This window comes from Megalopta genalis, chromosome 7 (genome assembly GCF_051020955.1).
Source record: "Megalopta genalis isolate 19385.01 chromosome 7, iyMegGena1_principal, whole genome shotgun sequence".
In the NCBI taxonomy this organism is placed as follows: Eukaryota; Metazoa; Arthropoda; class Insecta; order Hymenoptera; family Halictidae; genus Megalopta; species Megalopta genalis.
The window spans coordinates 8,033,632-8,057,828 of record NC_135019.1 but is presented as its reverse complement, the minus strand read 5'-3'; the positions used below and the strand labels follow the sequence as shown (position 1 = coordinate 8,057,828).

At 42.3% G+C, this 24,197-nt stretch overlaps 2 protein-coding genes and 1 long non-coding RNA gene across 12 annotated transcripts in view; 1 reads left to right on the top strand and 2 right to left on the bottom strand.

Moving 5' to 3' along the window:
• Nucleotides 1-18,072, top strand: part of FucTC (alpha-(1,3)-fucosyltransferase C) — a 62,112-nt gene extending 44,040 nt beyond the window's left edge. The window contains exons 1-5 of one of the 7 annotated variants that reach the window (XM_076523787.1): nucleotides 1,370-1,643; nucleotides 6,060-6,189; nucleotides 8,060-8,641; nucleotides 14,404-14,698; nucleotides 16,856-18,072. In XM_076523787.1, the coding sequence (XP_076379902.1) occupies nucleotides 8,089-8,641; nucleotides 14,404-14,698; nucleotides 16,856-17,210 (1,203 nt within the window). In that variant the 5' untranslated portion in view covers nucleotides 1,370-1,643; nucleotides 6,060-6,189; nucleotides 8,060-8,088 and the 3' untranslated portion in view covers nucleotides 17,211-18,072. Of the gene's footprint in view, nucleotides 1-1,363; nucleotides 1,703-5,857; nucleotides 6,190-7,026; nucleotides 7,449-8,059; nucleotides 8,642-14,403; nucleotides 14,699-16,855 lie in introns of those variants that run through there. The other 6 variants (XM_076523785.1, XM_076523788.1, XM_033485298.2 and 3 more) reach the window with 6 other exon arrangements.
• The window catches only part of LOC117229120 (lachesin), a 593,951-nt gene that overhangs the window by 203,432 nt on the left and 366,322 nt on the right, over nucleotides 1-24,197 (bottom strand). The window lies entirely within an intron of this gene.
• On the bottom strand, nucleotides 767-1,285 carry LOC143259868 (uncharacterized). The gene is made up of 2 exons (XR_013033892.1): nucleotides 1,145-1,285; nucleotides 767-1,064 (listed from the first exon to the last, which is right to left on the bottom strand). It is a non-coding gene; the product is annotated as an uncharacterized LOC143259868 (long non-coding RNA).

Here is a 24,197-nt window from a genome sequence, read left to right as displayed (position 1 = left end):
ATTGCAATCGCAATTCTATCGTGATCGGTGTTATTATTTGAATCGGAAATGCAAGACGAATGCGACGGCAAAAGTTTCGTCTAAGAGAATTAAGAAAGAAATGAAGCATATTAATTTTTTTATTTAACACGTTGAATGCCACGGGGGTCACCGGTGACCGGCACTTAACTTGTCGGTGACGCCATGGGGGTCACCGGTGACCGGCGCGCCCAAATTGGTAGGAATATATATAGTACAAAATTTTAGATATTGACATTTGTTTTAAATTATATATATTCCTGTGATATATAACTGTTATATCTATTCCTATATAACTATATATATATATATTCCTGTGATATATATAATTATATAGAATAGATATAATAATAGATATAATAATAATAGAATATATATATATCGTTATATATAGAATAGATATATAATAATATTAGATATAGATATATTATATATATAATTATATATATCACAGGAATATATATAATTTCAAACTGTTGAAATTTTAGCCTCGAACAAAAATTAATCTATAGTTTACTTAGTACTAAGATACTAAGATATCGGTTTACATTTTCGTCGGTTCCGTCAGCGGGCAACGACGGTGATGTAAACTGTATATCTCTGATTGGTGGATAAGACGAACCCAAAAAGGGTATAAAAGAAGCGTTTTTTCTTACCGGACTCTCAGTAGAGTTTGGTCGCTCGATCGTTTTCGCCCATATACCTTCCCTCAATAAAGGAATAAAATAAAGTCTTTTTAAGAAAAGAATTAGAATCATACTCATTTTCATTCCATAATCCCAACACAAACAAATGTCAATATCTAAAATTTCGTATTATTACCATCGTCAATCCAAACAGTGACCCCCGTCGCAATTAACATGTCAAACATGATTACACACTGTAACTTATCTATCGCAGACAATATCTCAACATTACATGTATCGCATAAAAGAAAATTCATCGTGGCGCCACGGGCAATTTCTGTAAAACCGGCGCGGCATTCGACGTGTTAAAATGCCGTAACTGTCCGCAACTGTTGCTCGACGGATCCGAAATTGAGTCAGCTGCGAAAGGAATGTCAAGGTTATTTCGATCGAAATCACGCGTTTCGGGTACCGTTGTTTTTTAAGGGGGGTATATGCACCTCGTGGTTGGGGTCGCCGCGTCGAAAGACTTTCGCCGGTGCGATTCGAGCCGATCCGATCGGATCCGATCCTTACCGAACCGAGTCGTCGTCCGTCGTCCGTGTAAACCGGTCTCTTTCCGAGCGTTTCGTGACTGTTCCACGCCGATGGCCGGGTGCGGCAGTGGGAAACAAGCCGCCTCGTCAGAACCAGCGCTGGCTCGCGATGGACACGGTCCGCGTTTCGAACCAGTCGGCTTACGACAGCGCAGTCAGGTGGACGTCGCGATACACTAGCATATAACCGTTCGCCACTTCCGACAAACCGATCGGAAATGCGAGTGAATTAACGCCGCGAGTCAGCTGAGTTCGAGATGCTGAACCGAGGCTAGACGTCCGACCGCCTCGCGAGGAAAATGCGGGATCGTCGGTCGCGGCTCGATCTCTCGCCGAAGTTCACGTCAGGAACGAACCGTCGATCACGAGGATCCACGCGGCCTTCGGAAACGCGATCGTTCAGGTGGGACTTCCCAACTGCGCAGTGTTCGATTCATAGGCCGAATGACAAACATTCGAAGTGTAAGATCGAAAGCGTCTTGTAATATACCCGCGGAATAACAATGACGAATTTATCCGCAGTTTTTGTTGGGCACAGTAAATTCTCTCCAATTCAGCCGTTTCTTTTGAAAGTGGCATAAGTCACTTTGTTTTTAAGTCGATATATCTAAGGGTTTGCGTTTGAACACGTTTCAAAATATGGATGCTAACTTTCGAGAAGATTTACCTGTATTTGTTATCTCGGGATACTGATATTTTTCTCGGTAGAAATAATTTCGTATAAACATGAAAAAATCACCACTTTTCATTACGGTAAAGTGACTTATGCCACTTGCAAAATAAACGGCTCAATTGTACCCCGAGCCTGTAAACGAAAATAGGCAATTCGTTTGCATGGATTTTTGTTTACAAGCCCGACGAACGATTATTGGAGTGAATTTACCGTATACCGATTTATAATTGGAATTTAAACTCGAAGTTGAATACATGTTTAATTCGATCACGTGTCGCTGCCAGTGTAATTTGTTACTTCGTTCGTGTAAATAATTTCACGGGGAGAACGATAATCATGTTTATGATTTGTCGTAGAAAATGTTTCCTCGATCTTCGAAGAGATCTTTGAGAGAAGCATCAACGGTATTAGTTATATGCTAGTTCCGGACGCATCGCACTTTCGATTACAATTAGTTACGTTTGCTCGAGTCTGGTCGAAATGAAAATAATTCATTGTCGATCTAGAACCCCTAACACATTTTTAAAGCGTATATAAAAGCTTCTTTATTAAATAGAAAGTTCTTTGGTCACTTTCGTAATCCTGTGATCGATGAGTAACTTTTGCTTCAACAATTGTTTAAGTAAACATTTTTAACGAAAATTTTATTGTCGAGGAAAGTTGTTGTTTCCTTCTGTTGGGATTATGGAATGAAAATGAATATGATTCTAATTCTTTGCTTAAAAGGACTTTATTTTATTCCTTTATTGAGAGAAGGTATATGGGCGAAGACGATCGAGCGACCAAACTCTACTGAGAGTCCGGTAAGAAAAAACGCTTCTTTTATACCCTTTTTGGGTTCGTCTTATCCACCAATCAGAGACGTTTATTTGTCGCGTTTCACATTGTATACGTGACGCTGGGACCCCCAAACGGTCAGGGCACGATGTGTATCTAATGGTACCTGTGATGATGTATCGCGGTATCTACTATATACAGTTTACATCACCGTCGTTGCCCGCTGACGGAACCGACGAAAATGTAAACCGATATCTTAGTATCTTAGTACTAAGTAAACTATAGATTAATTTTTGTTCGAGGCTAAAATTTCAACACCTTCTATTCCGTCATACGATCATTTCGATTTTTCTTGCATCAGCAATCATCTGCACACACGTTCCCCTCTACTAACGGTCTAAAACGTTTGTGTGTTGGTTCGTCCGGTTTTGCCACGTGCTACGCGATCGACATTATCGCTAGAAAGTGTTTACGTTTGACTTTTAAATCGATGAATTATGTTATCAAAATTACGTTACCAATGTTTTATCGAGTCTAGGATCATTACTCTTGTGTAACGCATCTGCTATACTTGCATAAGACGTATTAGTTTTCCTTTACCGTCGTAGTCATGTTTTGAAATAAACAATCGCAAATTTTATCGCAATCTGAGACATTTCCTTCTGCTTCTGATACTGATATGCAATGTTATTTGTTGTAACACACGTGTAAACACATCTTATCACTACGGAGGTCCAACTTACGTTCTTGATTAAGCAATCATCAAGAATTATTTACTTTATTATAATTATTTGTTTATTTATTATATATTTCATTATATATAATTATTTGTTTACTTTATTATTATTATTATTTATTGTAATTATGATTATTTTACTTTGTAAATCGAGCTAATGCACTTCTACGATTGAAAGTCGTCGGATGAAGTCCATATTCCTGAAGTCCATAACCCTTTGCACTCGAACCCATTTTAGCTGTAAATCTGAATTAATTGTTCCGACTTATGGGGTATTTCCATTTTATATGACAAAGTGCATTTTATGTATATGAAATTTAGTCTCGCGACTCGTACAACAATTAGACTTTTAACAATTTTTTACATCTAAACTTTTATAATATAAAAATTATCTTGCAACGTGATGCAAATATTTTTTTTTTAATGGTGCTATAGAGTCACCACTCGAGTGCAAAGAGTTAATTCACTGGTCAGATACGAGCGATTCGTCGCACGGACGAATCTTTTTTGCACATCAAGGACGCGCATCTCTACGCAACAATGATCTCGAGGTGTTCCAAATTGATCAACAGTGCGACCCACGGCAATCAAATTAATAAGCATCCGACACGTGACAGTCGCGTTCCAACGTCTCGGAAAATTGGCAGCGACGGCGTCGAGTGTTCGCGGTTTCGCAAATTCGTTTCGTTTGATTTGGTTTCGTTTCGTTCCGTTTCGTTTCGTTTCGTTCGGTTTCGTTTCGCTTAGCCTCGAGACGGTGAGAAAAAGAGTGGTATCGTTTGATTTTTAACGAACCTCGAACAGAGTCGAGTGCCGCGCTAATTAGAATTTTCGATCGTTACGCGGGCCGCGGATTAAAGCGGCCGGATAAGAGCGGAAGAGAGTGTCGTTTCCGCGCTCGTTCCTGCCGAACGAGTAACTTTTAATCCAACGGAAACACGGTGGTCTCGTGGCCCATTTTCTTTTTTAATCGACACGTTGCGTAATTTCTTCTTCTCCCGGCACCGAGGTCCGCGCCGGATAACGATCTTTGACACGGCTGATCGTAATATCCCCCGCTCTAAACTCCTTGGCTCTTGGCGCCCATGGCTCATTACTCGCGCGGATTTACAGCTCCTCGAGTGCGGAGTGGTCCACCTAAGCGAGGCCACCTAAATATCCACTAGCAATTCCATCTTTATGAAATCGCCGCGTCCTCTGCTCTACCGCAAGGGTCTCACGTCGGTCCACTGTTATTCCTTCTTTTTGTCAATGATACTGTTGAAGCATGACCGCACCGTTTTCTCTCGCTTTTTGCCGATGCGGCTGAAGTAGTTTTGTCACAGCAGGACTTTGATAGACTTTCCTCATGATGCACGCGCGGTAAACTCGATCTCAGCGTAGCCAAGCGTCGCACCATTCGCTTCAATCGCAAAGGGAACGCCATTACATTGAGTTTTTGCAGAAGTGATTTTGGTTTTCCAAAAAACGAGATTACTATTTTTTTATATATCCGAATTCTCTCTGCGATGTAACATTTATTATTCGCTACGAACAGCTCACTCAGGCGTCTTGGTATTGTTTTGTCTAACACCTTATTCTTTCAAGATCATTATTACCATATGTATGTATAGTCAACTCGTGTCTCCACGTTCTTGCGGCCATTCTAATCGTCTCGAATCTTCGTTCTCGCATTCATCTCAATCAGGAAATGCAGCTATTTCTACAATACTCTACTACTAAATATTTATTTACTAATCTATTATGTGCGAATCGAATGATATGATTTTTTAGCCAAGTTCTGTCTGCGTCTATCCTATTAGTTTCGATTATAATTTAATCCTTGTTTCTCTTCTTTCTTTGTATCGTATTTCTTACATTTCCGCTTTTTGTATGCGACATAGGTATTGATCCTATTTATTTCTTCGTAGTTTTTGTTACTCGATAATTCTCGTTCAACGCTAGATTTACGGAACCCGTGAAAATGACGGGTCACCAATTTTCTAATATTTACGATTGTTCACATCGTAAAGATACAGTTATGAGTTATTATTTAATTTATATAATACCTAAGGCAAATGTTGCAATAACACTTATTAAAAATCAGAACAAATGTCTTATTGTTACCTTTGTAAACTAATATAAAGCAGCTGTTTTTTGTGCTACGTGAATGTCGCGTTAATCTATTCTACTCTGTTTTTAATTTTAACCCAATCTAATCTAATGAAATAGAAAACACACGTTTCTGCCGATAAATTCGCCATTACCATCGTTAATAGCTCGACGTCTCATCATAGCATTCGCGACTTCGCCGGCCGTTACGTGTCTGTTTGCCGAACGATTTGTAACTCGCTGTCGACAGGTCTGAATTCGTTATTAACAGGATAAAGCTTCCCGGAAGCTTCGTTTATTGCTACATTTTTCTATTTCTTTTTTTTTTCAATACGATTAGTGTCAGTCAGTTGGTCGTTACCCGCGTACACCTTTAAAACGACATTCCATTTACGAGCACTGTGATCGTCGTCGCAGCGAACACGTGATGGACGTTTCGCACTTACCGCGCGTAATTATACGGCGCGACGTGTTTTCTCGAATGCAGTAATTGCTCCCGGGAATGCCAAAATTCGAGTTGCCGTGAATTTCTCTGTGCCTAGTTCTACGATTACGTAATTCATTGCTACGTCGATGCCAAGGGTCGACGGAGTCGGTCAAGCGCGTGACGCGCACGCGACGCGAATTCCCGGAGAACAACAACGCAAAATGGTCTGTTTGGGTGTGAGTCAGGTAAGAAAAACCGCGGCACTACAAGGTACTAGTTAGGTACTGAATACGTGACTGTCGAGTCGTCGCATGCGGCCTCCGAATCGACTTCGAATCGTGGCAGAAAATTGGAAATAAAAATATATATATATTCAAATGAATGAAAAAAAATATATATATATATATATGTTGGAATTTCAACGATGACCCACCTAACAGTTTTATGGCCCCTTGCGAGGGTGAGCCGTTGCCTACAGAGGCCCAGGTGGGCCCAGACGACAGTTCAAAAGTAGACACCGAACCGTGAGGTTGCCACCTCGGGATTTTTACCAACTCCAGATTTCTGTATCTCTGTAGTTTTGCAATATATCACCATCACTTATTTTACTGAATACGCGAATGTTCTGGAGTAGAATTTGTAACTCTAAATAAAGTGCTTTTGAGTATCCTTTCATTCTACAACAATATATATTCAAATGAATGAAAAAATATATATATATCTACGCATTAACAATTTAATGATCGCTCACACAACATATGTGTGATGCTCTAATAATTATGCAAGTGATTGCTTCAACGATTATCCCACAAAGCAAAAATATTAAATTTGTTGCATTAAATGAGTCGTTTATTTTGAAAGTGGCATAAGTCACTTTGTTTTCAAGTCGATATATTTAAGGATTTGCGTTTTAACATGTTTCAAAATATGGATGCTAACTTTCGAGAAGATTTACTTGAATTTGTTATCTCAGGATACTGATATTTTTCTCAGTATAAATAATTTCGTATAAACATGAAAAAATCACCACTTTTCATTACGGTAAAGTGACTTATGCCACTTTCAAAATAAACGGCTCAAATGTGTTGTTATTTTTTGTTTCATGCGTGTGTTCGCACATGTTGAATTCTTTCATGAATTTACATGCCCCGGCGACGTCACACCGCGTAGACATGCGGCCATTAAAGCGTTAATGTACACCGGCCGCTGCCTTTTCTTTCGCCGACTGCTTCGAATTCCTATAAAAACGAGCCGGTAGGCCCGAAGGATCGCGACTCGATATTCTCAGATCTCTCGGTTTCGATTCCGACCTCCGAACATTTCTGCGAGAAATTACTGTACGCAGCAACGATCTCGCGAAACCGTTGCGCCCGACGTCGAGTCATCTGCGTACACAAGCCGCCCGCTCCGAATCGAATCTCAATGGTTCCATTTTGTTTCCCCGAGCCGATCGATTCGAAGACAATATCCGACCATCGTCGTGCCAACGGAACGATCTGTCTGCGTACGTTTTTATCTCCCCTCCGTACTACACGGCTCTGCCGGAACGTTGATTAGATACTTGCCGATAAGTGGCCGGGACCGGTTCCAAATCAGCTTTCATTCGTGTCCACATGTTTCGACGTTGCGGTTGTACCTGAACAAAGCGCGCATTCGGCTTCTGTAATATCGATTACGCTGTTTTCTCCCCCTAGAAATCCTGTCGCGAGTCGTCGTTCGGAAAATCGAATTCCCTTTCCGGCCGGTGTGTTCGCCGTGGACTTATCTCGAGGAGACGAAATACCGACACCTAATTAAACAGTAGATAACGCTAAACGCGTTCGTCCAGAACGATCGGCCGGAGACAGCGCGCGCGCTCAGTCTCGAACGGTCCTCGCGACGCGCCCGTTACCGAATCGTAGCTCTCGCCGGTGCCGGGCCGCTTCTGGTCGACGGAGGAGACGTCAACAACAATCGCCGGCATTCGTACACAAATTGGCCGGCTCGTTTGCGAAATCATATTGAACGAGCGGCTCGATAGCAATCCCATCGAGCTGTCTATTAAGCTATCGGCTCGAATTCGGCTGCCCCCGTGCCTGACGCGGTCCGTTGAACGTTGAAACGCGTTGGTTGCAGCTGAGGGGCGTACCGGAGGACCCGCCGTTATGCGATCATGGATCATCAGCAGAAATTGTTTGATCGTTGTCTCGGCCCTGTGCTCGGTGTATCTGCTGGCGTTCTACTTCAACGTGGACGTGTACGGCGCGAAGACCTTCAGACGGTTGATGTCGGCGGACCGAACGGTCACAAACACCACCAAGAAGATCCTCTATTGGAACACGATGTTCGGCAACGATACCTTCTACTTGGGCAACAGCTTCCGCAACTGCCCGGTCAGCGACTGTTACGCGACCCACGACAGGAATTACGCGAACCTGACCGACTTCGACGCGGTGCTTTTCCACGGGAACGAACTGCGGGCCGCCGATCTGCCGGCGAGTAGGAGCCCGCGGCAGTGGTACGTTTTCGTGAATCTGGAGAGCCCGGCCAATCGGCCGCTTCTCGGCTACTATTACGAGGATTACTTTAATCTGACGATGACGTACAGATTGGACAGCGACGTCGTATGGACCTACGGGGTCGTCAAGGAAACGGCCACCGGCCGAATCGTCGCGCCTCTCCCCAACACCACCTGGACTGACTTTTATAATCGTACAGGTAACCGACCATGCCCGCGCAGCGATTTCTTCTCTTCTTCTCGCATTTTTATCGAGCTGTTGACACGTTAAGCGCGGCGTCAGCCCGCCGGGGCTGAACATGGTTACGCGAGCACGAGAAACGAGCGATCGTGACGTATCCGGCGAAATACGATCGATGCGGAGCCTGATTCAGCGCCACTTGTTCGGCGACGGAGGCTATTTTGTTGTACGCATTGCGTTCAATAAAGTAGAAATTTGATAGCGCTCATCGGTCTAAGTCCTTTATACAGGGTGTCTCAAAAATGTCTCGCAATCCGATAGTGGCGGGTTCCTCGGATCATTCGAAGCAACTTCTTCCTTTACAAAAATTTTCTCCGAGGCACCGTTAACGAGTTATTAACGAAAAACAGTGACCAATAAGACGGCTGACGCGAGGCGAGGCGGCCCAGCCAACCAGCGCACGAAGCCCAGTTTCGCTCATTGGCTCGGTCGCCTCGCGCCAGCTCAGCTGGGATTCGACCGCTCGACCGCTGGCGCTGTTGGCTCGGCCGCCTCGTGTCATCCGAGCTCGCCTCTCATTGGCCACTGTTTTTCGTTGATAACTCGTTAACGGTGCCTCGGAGAAAATTTTTGTAAAAGAGAAAGTTGCTTCAAATGACGTGAGGAAGCCGCCACTTTCGGATTGCGAGACATTTTTGGGACACCCTGTATAAAGGACTTAGACCGATGAGCACTATCAAAATTATACTTTATTTAACGCAATGCGTACAACAAAATAGCCTCCGTCGCCGAATAAGTGGCTCCGCATCGATCGTATTTCGCCGGATACGTCACGATCGCTCGTTTCTCGTGCTCGCGTAACGCTCGCTTTATTACCATCGCATTTATACCGTATACACACTCGTTTCGATTAGAGTCTACGATTTCGAACGTGTATCGTGAGAGCACGTGTGCATGGAATCCCTGAACCGTGCAATAGTGGATTAAATATCCGTGTTCCTAATACACGCGTAATCATGCATTTTATTATCTGTGTACACGGATATAGGAGATACGTGTATTATTGTACACGAATTGTTTTGCGCTATTCATCACGCTCTTCACTGTTCTGCATTATATCAACGTGTATTAAAAATACATATATATACCCGTATATTTAATATAACACGTGCACCAGAGTTGAAGATTTTTCAAAATCCTAAAGTAATTATCCGAGTGGATTCCTTTTAGTCGAATATTTTATTCGAATAATTCATTATTCGTCATAAATTATTCTATCTAATTTATTCGAATAATTTTTCATTCGATTGAATATTCATTCTATAGCGTGGAATAAAATCTTATTCGAATAAATTTTTATCCAGATAAATATTTCTTCGATTGAATATTCATTCGATAGTATCAAATAAATTTTTATCTGGATAAATTTTTCATTCGATTGAATATTCATTCGATAATGTCGAATAAAATTTTATACGAATAAATTTTTATCTAGATAAATTTTTGTTCGATTGAATATTCATTCGATAATGTCGAATAACATTTTATTCGAATAAATTATTATCTAGATAAATTGTTCGATTATTATTAATATTTACTCGATAATGTCGAATAACATTTTATTCGCTGGTTTTCATCTCTTATCCGTCATCCGACAGAACATTTTTTCCCCAACTCTGACGTGTACCCGTGTATTTAAATTACCCGGATTCAGATACGAATTCGCTTATTACACTTTTACACACGTATTTGCATACGCGTGAAACGGGGATCTCGAATTTTTACACACTGCGTGTACTCCGTTACACACAGAATCGGCTCTTTTCCTAGTACACAATAAGTACTCAAAAATCGTCTTACACTCGTTTGAAGGAAGCGCATAATTTCGACAGCGTTAACAGAAAGTCCCGGTCAGACCGTTTCGCGCGCGTTAGAGCGTTTTCAGCGTTTGCTCAAGAATACCGCGAATTAAGCAACCCGTTAGGAACACGTCTGTCACTGTGTGCTAGGACTATTAACGCATTCAACGTCCGACGCTTGAACCCGCAAAATGGCAACAACCTCCGTCGGTCGCGGTCCTTAGCTACACGCAGCCCATTATCTTCTTCTTTCAAACGAATTTAGGCTTCGCGAACTTCATCCCTCGCTACCTCAACAGGTTCGAAGGTGTTACGATAGCTTATGGTAGCAATCTCGAGCTTCGAAACACGCGCGATTTTTGCTCGTTGTCCCCGTTGCCGCTTGTTTTGTTCGGCTCGTAGGAGCGAACTAAAGCGAAACACCCGTTGGATAAGTGACTGCCACTGAAGCTGTCGAAACCCTCAAGAACGCGAACTTCCAAGTGGTTCTCAGAGTTTGGATTTAAACGAACGTTCGTCACGAAGTATCCAGGAGCTCTCCCGCGCGTTCCCTTCGCTCGCATTGATTATTCAAGATGTTTGCTTTTCGCTCTTCACCTTTCAGCGGAGCGCGCCGCGCGAAAACCACTCTCTTTCTGCATCCGCCACGCAGTTCCCGCCTCGAGAGTGTACCGTGCTCCGTCTCGCGCGCACTTCATAATCGAGCCACCGTGTAATTAATCCCGTTCTACCTCGCGCACACGCTCGCTCGCTCGCTGCCGCGCGCGCGCGATTAAAGTCGCCACGCGCGATCATAAAATTAAGACGCGCGTTTATTGTTCCCGTCGCGGTTCGTCCGCCGCGGCTTTCCCATCGAGACGATTATCTCCGGGTCAGCGTTGACCCCGTGGCCGCGGTCAGGCTCGGGCAATTCGATTGGCGAACAATGAATAAGTAATTAACATTTTGTTCGTTATTCGCGAATGACGAATCGCTTTATTCGAAAATATTGGGTTGGCAACTAAGTAATTGCCGATTTCAGTTATAGATGTCTTTCACTCCCATTTTTATGATAGTCGTAAATGTTATATTATAAGATTATTATTATTGTTAAGGAGAATTTACTGCATCTCGCATTATATTAAGTTGGCAACTAAGTAATTGCCGATTTCAGTTATAGATGTCTCTCACTCACATTTTTATGATATCCGTAAATGTTATATTATAATATTATTATTATTGTTAGGGAGAATTTACTGCATCTCGCATTATATTGGGTTTGCAACTAAGCAATTGCCGATTTCAGTTATAGATGTCTCTCACTTCCATTTTTATGATATCCGTAAATGTTATATTATAAGATTATTATTATTGTTAAGGAGAATTTACTGCATCTCGCATTATATTGGGTTTGCAACTAAGCAATTGCCGATTTCAGTTATAGATGTCTCGTCTCTCACTTCCATTTTTATGATATCCGTAAATGTTATATTATAAGATTATTATTATTGTTAGGGAGAATTTACTGCATCTCGCATTATATTGGGTTGGCCGTAAATGTTATATTATAAAATTATTATTATTATTATTATTATTATTATGTTATTTTTTATTATCCGTGAATGTTAGCAACTGGACAAATTGAATGCAGCGGTCAAGGAAAAGCGACCAGAATTGGTCGATCGTAAAGGTGTCATTTTCCAGCAGAACAATGCTAGGCCGCACACGTCTTTGTCCACTCGGCAAAAATTCATGGATATTGGTTGGGAATTGATGTTACACCCATCATATAGTCCTGATCTCGCGCCATCGGATCACCACTTATTTCGATCCCTGGACAACTCCCTTCGTGGTAAAACTTTTAACGACGACGACGCTGTAAAATCTCACTTAACTCAGTTTTTGGCCGAAAAGGATCAGACTTTGTACGAGCGTGGAATTTTCAAGTTGTCAGAGAGACGGCAAAAGGTCATCGAACAAAATGGAAAATACATTACAGATTAAACTTCGTTCGAAGCAAAAAAAATTTTTTATTTCATCGAACAAATCGGCAATTACTTAGTTGCCACAACCCAATATTTTTAGATCTTTGCTTATCTCCGTTATGCAGGCTGTTTCATGGTAAAACCGACGATATTTGGATAGTTATTTTATTTTTGTTTAGGCGGATAAGATGTACAGATTACATCTTTTTCCAGGATTTTCGTGAGGAAATTAAAATTAAAATTTGACGTAGGATCGTGGAAATCGCTTTCGAAACGAGAATGGGCTCAAGTTTCATTACACAGCCAATATTAATAAAGACTAATAGGATGTTTCAAAATGGGCCTTTCAAGTTTGTACGCAACCATATAGATAACATCTACAAGGTTATATTTGAAAACTTGTTATCTAAGTATCTCGAAAACAAGACATTATCGAGAGAAATGTTAAACACAAAAGTTATTCAATTTAGAAGAAGAACAGACTTTTATATAAAATATTCTGTTTTGTCATATTCTATCCTACGAGGATATTTAACATTAGATTTACGGAGCACAAAAAGACAGCAGTTTTATATTAGTTTATAAAAATAACGATAAGACATTTATCATGATTTCTAACAAGTGCTATTGCCAACCCAATAGTTGATGCGGATGAGAATAAAATTTGTACTCGTTGCTTTCGAATCATTTTTAATTAAAGATAAGGTAATAGTAACTTGTCCGCGAGAAGATTATTCGATTATTTGTTCATTCGGATGATAACGTGGATAAAAAGTTATTCGAATAACGGTCGATTCTCGTTGCAACTAAGCGTTCTCGTTGCATTAAGCTTTCATGAAACGCGAGATGACGGAGAACGGTCACAGATTTCTCCCCAACGAATGGTTGTTGTTCTACGATATTTATTAATTTGTCATTCGTGGTCTAGTAGCACTCGATACGATATTGTACGAAAGTTATTCGTCGAGTGGATTCGCGTTGGATCATCGCGGTTTACAACGGTTCGACGTAGTAGGCAGCAAGGCGTTTAAAGAACTTCTCGCGGGCGAGCAAAAGCGAACTAGAAAAGTGTACGCGCCGGCGGAAAATGGCAGCTGGTTGCGGGAACATTTTTGCGTAATCGCGTTATGCAACGCTGGAAGCATCCGTGGAAACGTCATAATTAAACCGTCGTCGCCAGCTACGTTAACTGTTGCCGACATTAACGCCCACTTTCTCGCGCGGACGCGTCTGCCGCTTTTGTCGCTTTCCCGCGACGAGCCCGCTCGCTCGTGGTTTCGGAATCATAAAACAAATTGCCGGCATCTTGACGGTCCGGCCGATCCCTCCGATTGTTTAACCGGTTAGAAACGAAACCGCGATTACCGAGGCGCGACAAAAGACAAAGCCTTGGGAACGTCTCCCGCCAAAAGCAGTCTTATCGACAGCTTAAGAGCGGAAATTCGTTTTCGTTGACACTTCGTTATTTTGCACAAAGAGATCATCGGTATAGCGATGTTGTCGCTTTGATTGCCGCATAAAGAACCTCGAGAATTTCATAAAATTATAGTATTTGATCTAGAGTCGGTTACAGCGCAGTCGGTTACTGTGAGTCGACCAATTACTGTGCTCTCGGTGTGTTTTCAGGCACAATTAACATCACATTTGTCAAATAAGATATATTAAATTGATGTATTCCTCTTTATTTCGTTTACTTTTGAACACAATATTTTTGTAAACTTTAAAATCGCTTACTTTTTTAATACAACATTTTCGCACCTTTTTATTTCGTTTATTTTCGAATGCAACAATTTTTCTATCCTTTTACTTTGGTTATTTTTCCGAACAAAAAAATGTGTTTACTTCGATAAACGTAAAGTTAATTATGTCTCTTAAGCTGATTACCGTATACGATCGGAACGGAAAACGACTCGTGGACCGCAATTTGAGAATGCAACGTGTCCGATTGGTCTGCGCAGGTGACTGGAATTCAACGAAAACACCGAGCTCGTTGTGGAAGCGGATCGAAGGGAAGACGAAGCCGATCGTGTGGTTCGTGAGCAATTGCCAGGCGAAGTCGGGCCGCGAGAAGTACATCGCCGAGCTGGCGAACCACGTGGGCGTGGACATCTACGGGAAATGCGGGGACTACGCCTGTCCACGCGACAGTGATTGCTTCGGCGTGGTCGCGGAGCCGAACTACTTTTTCTACCTGTCGTTCGAGAACTCTCTATGCGAGGATTACGTAACCGAGAAGCTGTACAACCCGCTCAGGTAAAACAATGGCCCCCCGATGGGACGATTTCACCGATAAAATTGTCAGTCGCAAGCCGCGCGGCGCGGCCCCGCAATTCGCCGGCCGATCCCGAACGACAACTCATTTCGAGTCGCCTGTAAACGATGGCCGGCCCGATCCGGGGATCCTGGAATTGTTTCGACACGTGCCTGCGCTGCGAATGAATTCCTCTGACAATTTCCCTGCCACCCGCGCCGCTCTTACCCACTTTGCTGGCCCCGCAAGCCCGCGTGTTTTTGCCGCACATGTCCGCAATTACAGCGGATGCGTTCCCCGACGAAATCAGCTGTCCGACGAGTCCGCGCAGACTCGTCCTCGTCGTCGAGGACGCGTTTCTTCCTTCGGAAATCGGAACGTCTCGTCGATCGCGTTCGCTCGAACCGGATCGAACAACTAGGCTGCTGCCGCGACACCGAGTTCGCGTCGTCGAAAGCGGGCCCGAAAGAACGTGAGAGATTTCTATCGCGTGTCTTGCAGACAATTTTCGTAGTTTCTCCTGGCAGCGGTGCAGTTAGTCGATAAACGCGTCCGGTGCAACCGCAACCACGATCGTCGATCTCTTTTTAGAGGGAGAACGCAGACCCGTCAATTAACGTTTCCACGGGAGAAAGAGCCATTCTCTGCGGTTATGGCAGCCGTTAGAGCCTCCGCTTTAGAGTCGGCCGCATCTTGGCCGACACCGCGAAACTAGTTTCTATTAGAAAGCCGACGTTCGGCGAAGCTGGGCACGTGGAGAAAAAAAGTTGCCACGGATCACCGTGTCCGTCGATCGGCGCGGAACTGACTGTGAATTTTCCTGCGAAATTCTCGTCGAGCGACGCTCACCGAACCGAGACGCCGATGCAAACTGTACGGAATACAATAACAATGGGCGGAATTTTCGTAGGCAGAACTGCCAGCTACGGAAACAGCCGCGTTTAAAAATTCTACGGTGCTAGACAGGTCTGGCCGTGTCGAAAATATCCGCTGTCGATGTTTACACTTGGGTCTACGATTGAATAAATTCCTTCAGTCGAGGTTCTATTGCAACGAAGATGGCGAAAAGTCTAAATTCGAACTGCTATAATTTGATCGATGACACCAAAATTTACCGAGTCGGTCAAAATGACCGATTTCACGTTACAGTAATTTCTCTCTAATTCGCGCTGAGATTGCTCACAAAAAAATGGACAATTTGGGAAGAGGAGATACGATTATTATTAACCTTATATTATTATTAACCTGGTACCTCATTTTTATAACTGTTGACAATCGGTAGCTATAAAAATGAGCCACGAGGCTCGAATAATCGTATTTCTCATTTCCAAAATGTCCATTTTTGTGCACAATCTCAGCGCGAATTAAGCAGAAATTACTGTACAGCAAATTCTCCCTAATTAGCTCTCAGCTTGTAAAAAAAAATGGGAAATTTAGAAAGAGCAGATACGATTATTTATTATTATTTATTATATATGACTGATTTCGCTCTACAGTAAATTCTCCCTAATTTACCCTCAGCTTGTACACAGCTATAAAAACGAGCCGTGGGGCTCGAATAATCGTACCTCCTCTCCCCAAATTGTCCATTTTCGTTTCCAAACTGCGCGTCAATTAGGGAGAATTTACTGTATTCGTTTTAAAGTTGCCGAATTTATAAAGACCCTTCCACAGAAAAAGACCGAAAAGAATTCCTTAAGACTAGATTTACGGAGCACAGAAACCACACAGCTATTTCATATCACTTTATAAAAGTAACGAGAAAACATTTATTCTGATTTTTAACAAGTTTATTCTAACATTTAACAAGCGTTATTATAACATTTGCCGCAAGTAACACATAAATTGAACAAATAACTCGTAAACGTATCTCCACGATCTAAATAATCGTAAATTAAAGAATTTAGTGACCCGTCATTCGGACCGGTTCCGTAAATCTAGTGACAATAAAAATTCCGATACGTCCAGATAAATTCAGTCCTGCCATTTTCATAAAGCAGCGCACGCGTTAGTCGCTCGTGGAGCCCGGCTGGTTTATCGTTGGAACCCGTGTGTAGTCGAATGACGGACAATGTTGGCTATCGAATCCGGGAACGAGTTTCTCGGGTCGACGTAGGTGGTCGGATTTCTAAAGCTGGACTTTCCGGTTGGGATTTCAGTTACGACCTGGTGCCGATCGTTTACGGCGGGGCGAACTATAGCGTTTTCGCGCCGCCCGGCTCCTACATCGACGCCCTGGACTTCGACTCGCCGAAGGAGCTGGCCAAATACTTGAAGGCGCTGATGAAGAACCGCCGCGAGTACGCCAAGTACTTCGAGTGGAAGAAGCATTACAGGGTCGACAGAAGCTCGCGCCGGGCCGCCTGCAATCTCTGCGAGTTTCTTCACGAACAGCTGGAACCGCGCTCCTACAAATTCCTTTCCCAATGGTACAGCTTGTACAAGTGCCCGCTGCAAGAGGTCATGGGTGCCGCGACGTACCTCACCGGCGGCATGCTGAAGAATCAAGGCTGAGATCGCTGGATCGTTTCGCGTGCTTCAAACGAGAACGCGGTTCGAACGGTTTAATCCTCGCGAGTCCGATCTCTCGTCCAGATCGACGTTGATCTCGTTGCCTGAAACAAACGATTCGATCTGGCTGCTAACGAAGTTTGCTGGAACCGACCCTGTTCACCAATTCGTTCGTTCGTTCACGAACAAGACTGCCAGCGTGTCGCTGACCGTGGGGAAGAAACGATTCCAACAAATTTCTGAAGAGTATTGTATTTAAATCCGCAGCGTTACTTAGATCGACGATTCGAACGACGAATCGAGTCGCTTTTTCGCGCCGAGAAACATTTATTTTCTTACTACAAAGGAATCAAAAGCAGTTTTCTACGATGTTTAACTGGCGAATGTTTTCTACCTGTTGGTTCGCCAGGTGTTGAGAGACGAGAGTTTTTATGCATACTTGTTGAAAGCGTTCGTTTACCGTGAGTGCGTTAAAATCTAGTCTAATTACCGGCGAGATAGAGCTTTCGGGCGAGACTGTGTTACGATTGCCTCTCGTGTCGCTATCCGTGAGTATTACAGTACAAAGAGTACGTTTCCAAAGAGTTAGCCAGAGGAATGTTCGAGCGAGACTTTGTCGGATTTCGATGCTTCGGTAATTTTAAGCGCACGGAGTAGACTTAATCGCGACCGATTCCACCCTGTAGGTGGTCGGCGCGACGCGTTCATCGGGTGAGAATCGAGTTCGTTTCGGTCCGAAATGAATTTATTTATATAGAAAGTTATTTGTTGCTGCGCCGGGGAACACCGCCCGACGTCGCGTCGGCGGAACGAGAACGGATCAACTGCGACTGCCAAGTCGAATAAAACTTCCACGGAACACGTTCGTCGGCTTTTCATTAATCACTCGATATACCCTGGAGCTAGCCGAGGTTTTTGCGAACATAAATTGTTATGGATTTTCCGCGATTCGTTCGCCGATGCGTAATGCGTTAGCATTAGACGCCCCGTCCATTAATCATTTTCCACAGCGGAAGCCAGGCTCGCGAATGTCTAACGACGGTTCGCGAGGAGGACACGGGCAAGCGGTACAAAGGTGAGGACCAAGAGTTTCAGAAACGGCTCTCGCGGAGATGATAATTCGATGATTTTGCGATCGAGACTTTCGAGGGAATTAGCTGTGTGCAAGTTCGCCGGGAAACGTGCGCTCGAGCCGGAAGTTATAAATATGCGAGCATTCGGCCAGCGTTTCGACTGCTGTCAAGAAATCGTTACCACGTGACCCAGAAACGGCGATGCGAAGACTTCTTATCGAGTGTGCGACGAACGTTCTACTTTCACGTGGCGATTAACGGCCGTAATTGGTGGAAATTATTGCTTCTTAATCTTTTCTGGTTAGCATGTTCTTAACATAATGTTGTTTGCAACGGTACTTGCTTCTACGAACGTACGGTAAAAATTATACATTAGACTCGCATTAACCTTGCATTACCATTAGCCCCGTTAACATTAACCATACATCCACGTCTGGGAGACGTGGTCGGATAATCGGGTCAGAAATTATCACGCGTGCGAGACGTGGTCGAATGAACGGACCAGAAATGATTATCACGTCCGAGAGACGTGGTTATAAAATCGGACCAGATATGATCATTACGTCCGAGAGACGTGACGATTTTTAATCGTTTACAGCTCGTACGAAGGTCGATCGATTTCGGTGAAATTTTTAACATGCATGTTACAACCTAATTTACCGAGATCTACGGAATAAATTTTTTACATTTTCGTTGCAGGCTAAACAGTTAAAAAACAAGAGTTTTTTTATTTTCTTTCATCATTTTATCACCATCTTTTATCATTCTAGTTATAGTCTGGTAGACTGGTCGCTCTATCATCTAATAAAAAAGAGTTAATAAATCTAATAAAAAAGTTAAACCGTTTCAAAAGTGGGCGAAATATAAAAGCTGTTTTTACCGATCCGCCGTTGATGAGTCATTGAGTCGAACGAGTCATTTCACGCCGATGACGCGATCCACCGCCCACCGGTTGCGTAATCCGCGCGACGAATTGTTCAAGGTGATCGGCGAATTGTAGGTCACCACGGTTATAATTAGTGCTCGCCCAATTGTACACGATTATCTAGTGCCCGCGAATGCACGCGAGCCCGGCTATCTGGCAGAGCAAACGTTGCGAGAAACCCTCGAAACACTTTTTTGGAGCGGCGCGCGCGATCGAGCGCGGCCGCGCACACGTTCAGTCAACTTTGCTGAAAGAAAATACTTTTTATTCTGTGAAAACAAAAGTGGCGAATATTCGAAATAACTTTTGCGTTCCCCCCGGGGAGCTTCCGGTTATACACCGGCGGTTAGAAAATGCTTGTTTGGTTTACCTTCTGCCGCGTGGGATTGTGAAAAACCATCGCAAAAAAATACGCCGGAACAATTTGCTGTTGCTGCCGCGTTTGTAACCCGGCTTTCATAGGCGACGTAATTCTCTACCATTTTCCACCCCCAGCCCGTACATAGATCTCTACAAACTGACGGGGGGAACATTTACGATTAGATTGCGGATCCCCGTGCAAATTCTCATTTTCATACTTCATTTTACAAAAATGTTCCACCGCCGACTAAAACTATTCCGCGTTGTAAAATGGAAACGACAGCGCCATTGTACGTACCTCGTTAATTTATACATTTTCTAAAAATCTGCGCACCCCATAAATGCATGAAGTCTCATGTTTATTTATGATTCTTTTGTACGCATCATTTTCTTAATTTCATTTGCTGCCAATTAATTGGTTCTCGCTAAAGTAGGACAGCACTGGAATCATTTTTATTTAGGACAAGATGACAGAAATACTAGTTTGAAACGTTCGAAAGATCAGTTCTTTTACTATAAAAATGCACAATGTCAATGAGTTTCTCCTACGTTCGCTTGCTTTGTTTTTCATTTTCTCAAAAAGTGAATTTTTTCCCATTCGCCGATTGATTTCATTGAATGGGACAGTGTAACAAAATAAAGTAACATTGGTATTAATAAGTACTAATTTTTTTATGCGTTGTAAGTACGTATAACATTTTATACTAATCTCAATATCGCATACGTCTTTTTTGCATCTTTTGATAACATCACATTCTGGTATTTCATGAGAAAAAATTATCCTTTCAATAAAAAGAAACTGAAAAAGGTTAACGAGAATTTCCGAATAAATGTACAAATTAATACAATTCATATACTCGGTATATGACGTACGTAACATTAGAACTTCAATTTGTTTTAATTACTACGATAAAAGATGTACCTTGAAGATATACCTAATCGAATGCAATCAATCGAAAGTAACAGTACTTCGTACAACGCTACGAGAAAAACGGAAAAATATTACAGTAATGTCTCTTTAATTGACGCCCAGATTGACCACGAAAATAATAAATTTTGGGAAGAGAAGATACGATTATTCGAGCCTTGCGGTTTATTTTTATAGTTATAAATTGTCCATTATTATAAAAACGAGCCGCAAGGCTCGAGTAATCGTATCTCCTTTTCCCAAATTATCCATTTTAGTGGACAATCTGAGCGACAGTAAGGGAGACATTATTATACTTTCGAGCATAACAAAAATTAATTGTCTCAGCGATAATTATTTATTAACTGGTGGCTGCTCAAAATCAGGAGCGAGCAGATATCTATAATATACAGGGTGTCCCAAAAATGTCTCGTAATCCGGAAATGGCGGGTTCCTCGGATCATTTGAAGCAGCTTCTTCCTTTACAAAAATGTTCTCCGAGGCACCGTTAACGAGTTATTAACGAAAAACAGTGACCAATAAGAATCGAGTACGGCTGACGCGAGGCGGCCCAGCCGACCAGCGCACGAAGCCCAGTTCCGCTCATTGGATCGGTCGCGTCGCGCCAGCTGAGCTGGGATTCGACCGCCTCGACCGCTGGCGCCGTTGGCTCGACCGCCTCGCGTCATCCGAGCTCGCCTCTCATTGGCCACCGTTTATCGTTAATAACTCGTTAACGGTGCCTCGGAGAAAATTTGTGTAAAGGAGAAAGTTGCTTCAAATGACCCGAGGAACTCGTCACTATCGGATTGCAATTTTACTCCAGGAACGGTTCATAACATTTGAGATAACGGTGCTGTTCCATTCATGGCAGTTCTATCCTGCCGGAAAAATCGCAATTTCAGAGTTAACTTTAATAGCGAAAAATCGGGACGAGGCAACGGGAACCAGTGTTCATCGAACTCGTTCGAGAGACAACGACGGCTCCGAAAAGAAACGCCGGCGGCGCGGAGCGGAGCGGAGCGTTTTGAGTAGGCGAGCGTTCATTGAAACTCGCACAATGAGCCCTGGAAACTTGGGGGGCCTCCGTTGTCGAATGGAGTCGTATGTCTCGTCGAGTCCTCGACGCCTCCGTAAACATCGTTGCCTGCGTTAAAAGGCGCTCTCGCGCGAGCCGAACGAAAGGCGGAGGCATTCTTCGACGATTTCGCCGCCGAAGAAATTATCCGGTCGGGAAAGTCTTCGGCGACGTTGAAAAGGCTCGTCGCGATCGCGCGGACAATTCGAAAATCTCGTGGAAATTAAGGGAAACTCTCCGAACGATGCCGCTCGCCGGCCGTTTCGTCAACGAATCGGATTATGAACTGGCTACGTTTTTCTTCCAGCACGAAACTGCTAATTGCTCTGTTCTTAATTCGTTGTTTACTGAAATGAAATTTATAGCAGATGAGATGTTCACTTTTTATACATTTTTTATGACTTTATATTATATTCGAATGTCATTCAGGTCATATTAGTTGCACTTAACCCATTATCCGCCAATGTCCCATTTTTGGGACACTTTTTCAAACTTTTTTCTTTTAAAAATTGCAATTTCTAAATGAAAGTATTACGAATTCCCGCTATTTTGTTTTAAACCATTGAAAACTTCAGGATGAAACTAATAACCTAAATTTAATTTTTTTTGCATTTTTTAATTACGACGGGTAATGGGTTAAATCATAGTTATGTTAGAATACGAATTAGTATTCCGATCATATTGATTGTAGCTAAATCATAGTTAATTATTTATTATTTATATAGCATTATTTATTATAATTATTTATTATTATAGCGTTATTTACATAGAGCTTGTCATTCAGACCATATTATTTATTATAATTATTTATTATTTATATAGCATTATTTATTATAATTATTTGTTATTTATATAGCATTATTTATTATGATTATTTATTATTTATTATTAATTATTATTACAGCATTATACACATAAAGCTCATGGTTAAACAAACTTCTCATAAATACCACAATTTAAACAACGTGGTTCTTGCACTTTCCACGTGCGGGCTAAACATTGAAATGATTATTGATCAAAATAATTTAGGGAGCTAAGAGCCTTCCTCGTGGTATCAATATTTGTTCAATAAATTATAAAAAATAACATCTGCTTCGACGTTTGCTATACGTCGAAATCGTCGGATGAAGTTCGGGTCAGAGCGCGCAGGAAAGCCAGGAGACGACGAGACGTTAACGAGCATGATCGTGTGCAAAAGAAAACTGGCGACGAGGTTCATAAGGTATTGCAAATTGCAACCGTTGCGTCGAGGCACATCCGTGTCGACATCCACGAGACACGGGGCAACCATAACTGTTCCTGCGGTGAGGAGTGCTTCGGGGACGTCCTTGAGAGCGATTACTTCTTCTACTTGCGGTCGAGGATGCTTCTTGTCACCGAACAACTGTACGACCCTCTCAGGTAAAATGAACCAGCGAGGAAACTACGTATAAACCATCGCTACCATTGTTTAATCATTCCGAACCAAATAATTGCGTAAGATTCGTGCGAGTAAGTTCTATGGGATCTACGGAGACAATATCGACGCTAAATGAGACCTCAAATTTTGCCTGTAATTTACCGTCTAATCTAGCGATTCGATGGCGACAACTGGAGCGAGGAATTTTATGCAAAATGAAGATTGTCTCCATCGATTGCAAGATACAGGAGTTGCGCAGACATTTAATTTTGTTCTTAATAGTTTTTTGATCGGTCGAAAATTATGTAACAATATTCTCAAATTTTTTAACACTAGATTTATGGTGCACGGAAAACAGCTGTTCTATATTAATTTATGAAAGTAACAATACGACATTTATTCAGATTTTTAAATAACATATAAATACTGGATTTACGGAGCACGAAAAAACAGCTGTTTTATATTAGTTTATAATAGTAACAATAAGACGTTTATTCTGATTTTGAACAAGTGTTATGGTAACATTTACCGCCAGTAAAATATAGATTGAATAATTATTATAATAATATAATATTATTATAATTATTATATATAATATAATATTATTATAATATTAATTATTAATATATAATATTATTAATATAATATTATTATAATATCTGGTCTCCTCATTTTCGTCACAAATATCCATCATTGATTATGCTTCAGGCTGCAAACGTCGAAGCAGATGTTATTTTTTATAATTCATTGAACAAATATCGATGCCACGAGGAAAGCTCTTAGCTCCCAAAATTATTTTAATCAATAATTTCGATCATCAGGCAGAGGAGTTCGCCGGAAAGCTACAGAAAAATTGGCTTGTCCCGAATCCCGTTTCGTAAACGTTTCCATCTTTCCGTTTCTCAAACAGTCTGCTATAAAAAAACAATGCTACAAGCTTCTACAATAACGGAACAATCGACTTAGTAAGCTGTACCACGTCGGTCTCACCGCGTCAGCGAGTTTCGAACTGCTCCGGCGATCATTTTTCATCGGCACGTCGCGCGACAAGATGGAACGAGGCGTTAACAAGGGCAATGCACGTGCTCTCTCCGCAAACCGCAAACATTTACCCGAATAATTTTCATGAATTGATTGTTTTAGTTAACAGACTTTGCGGACTGGTTCACCGAGGATCAAGCTCAAAGGGCGAGCATCCGTTCGACGCGGCGGCGGGTCAAAGCCGGTCGATCCATGATCCGCGGAGAC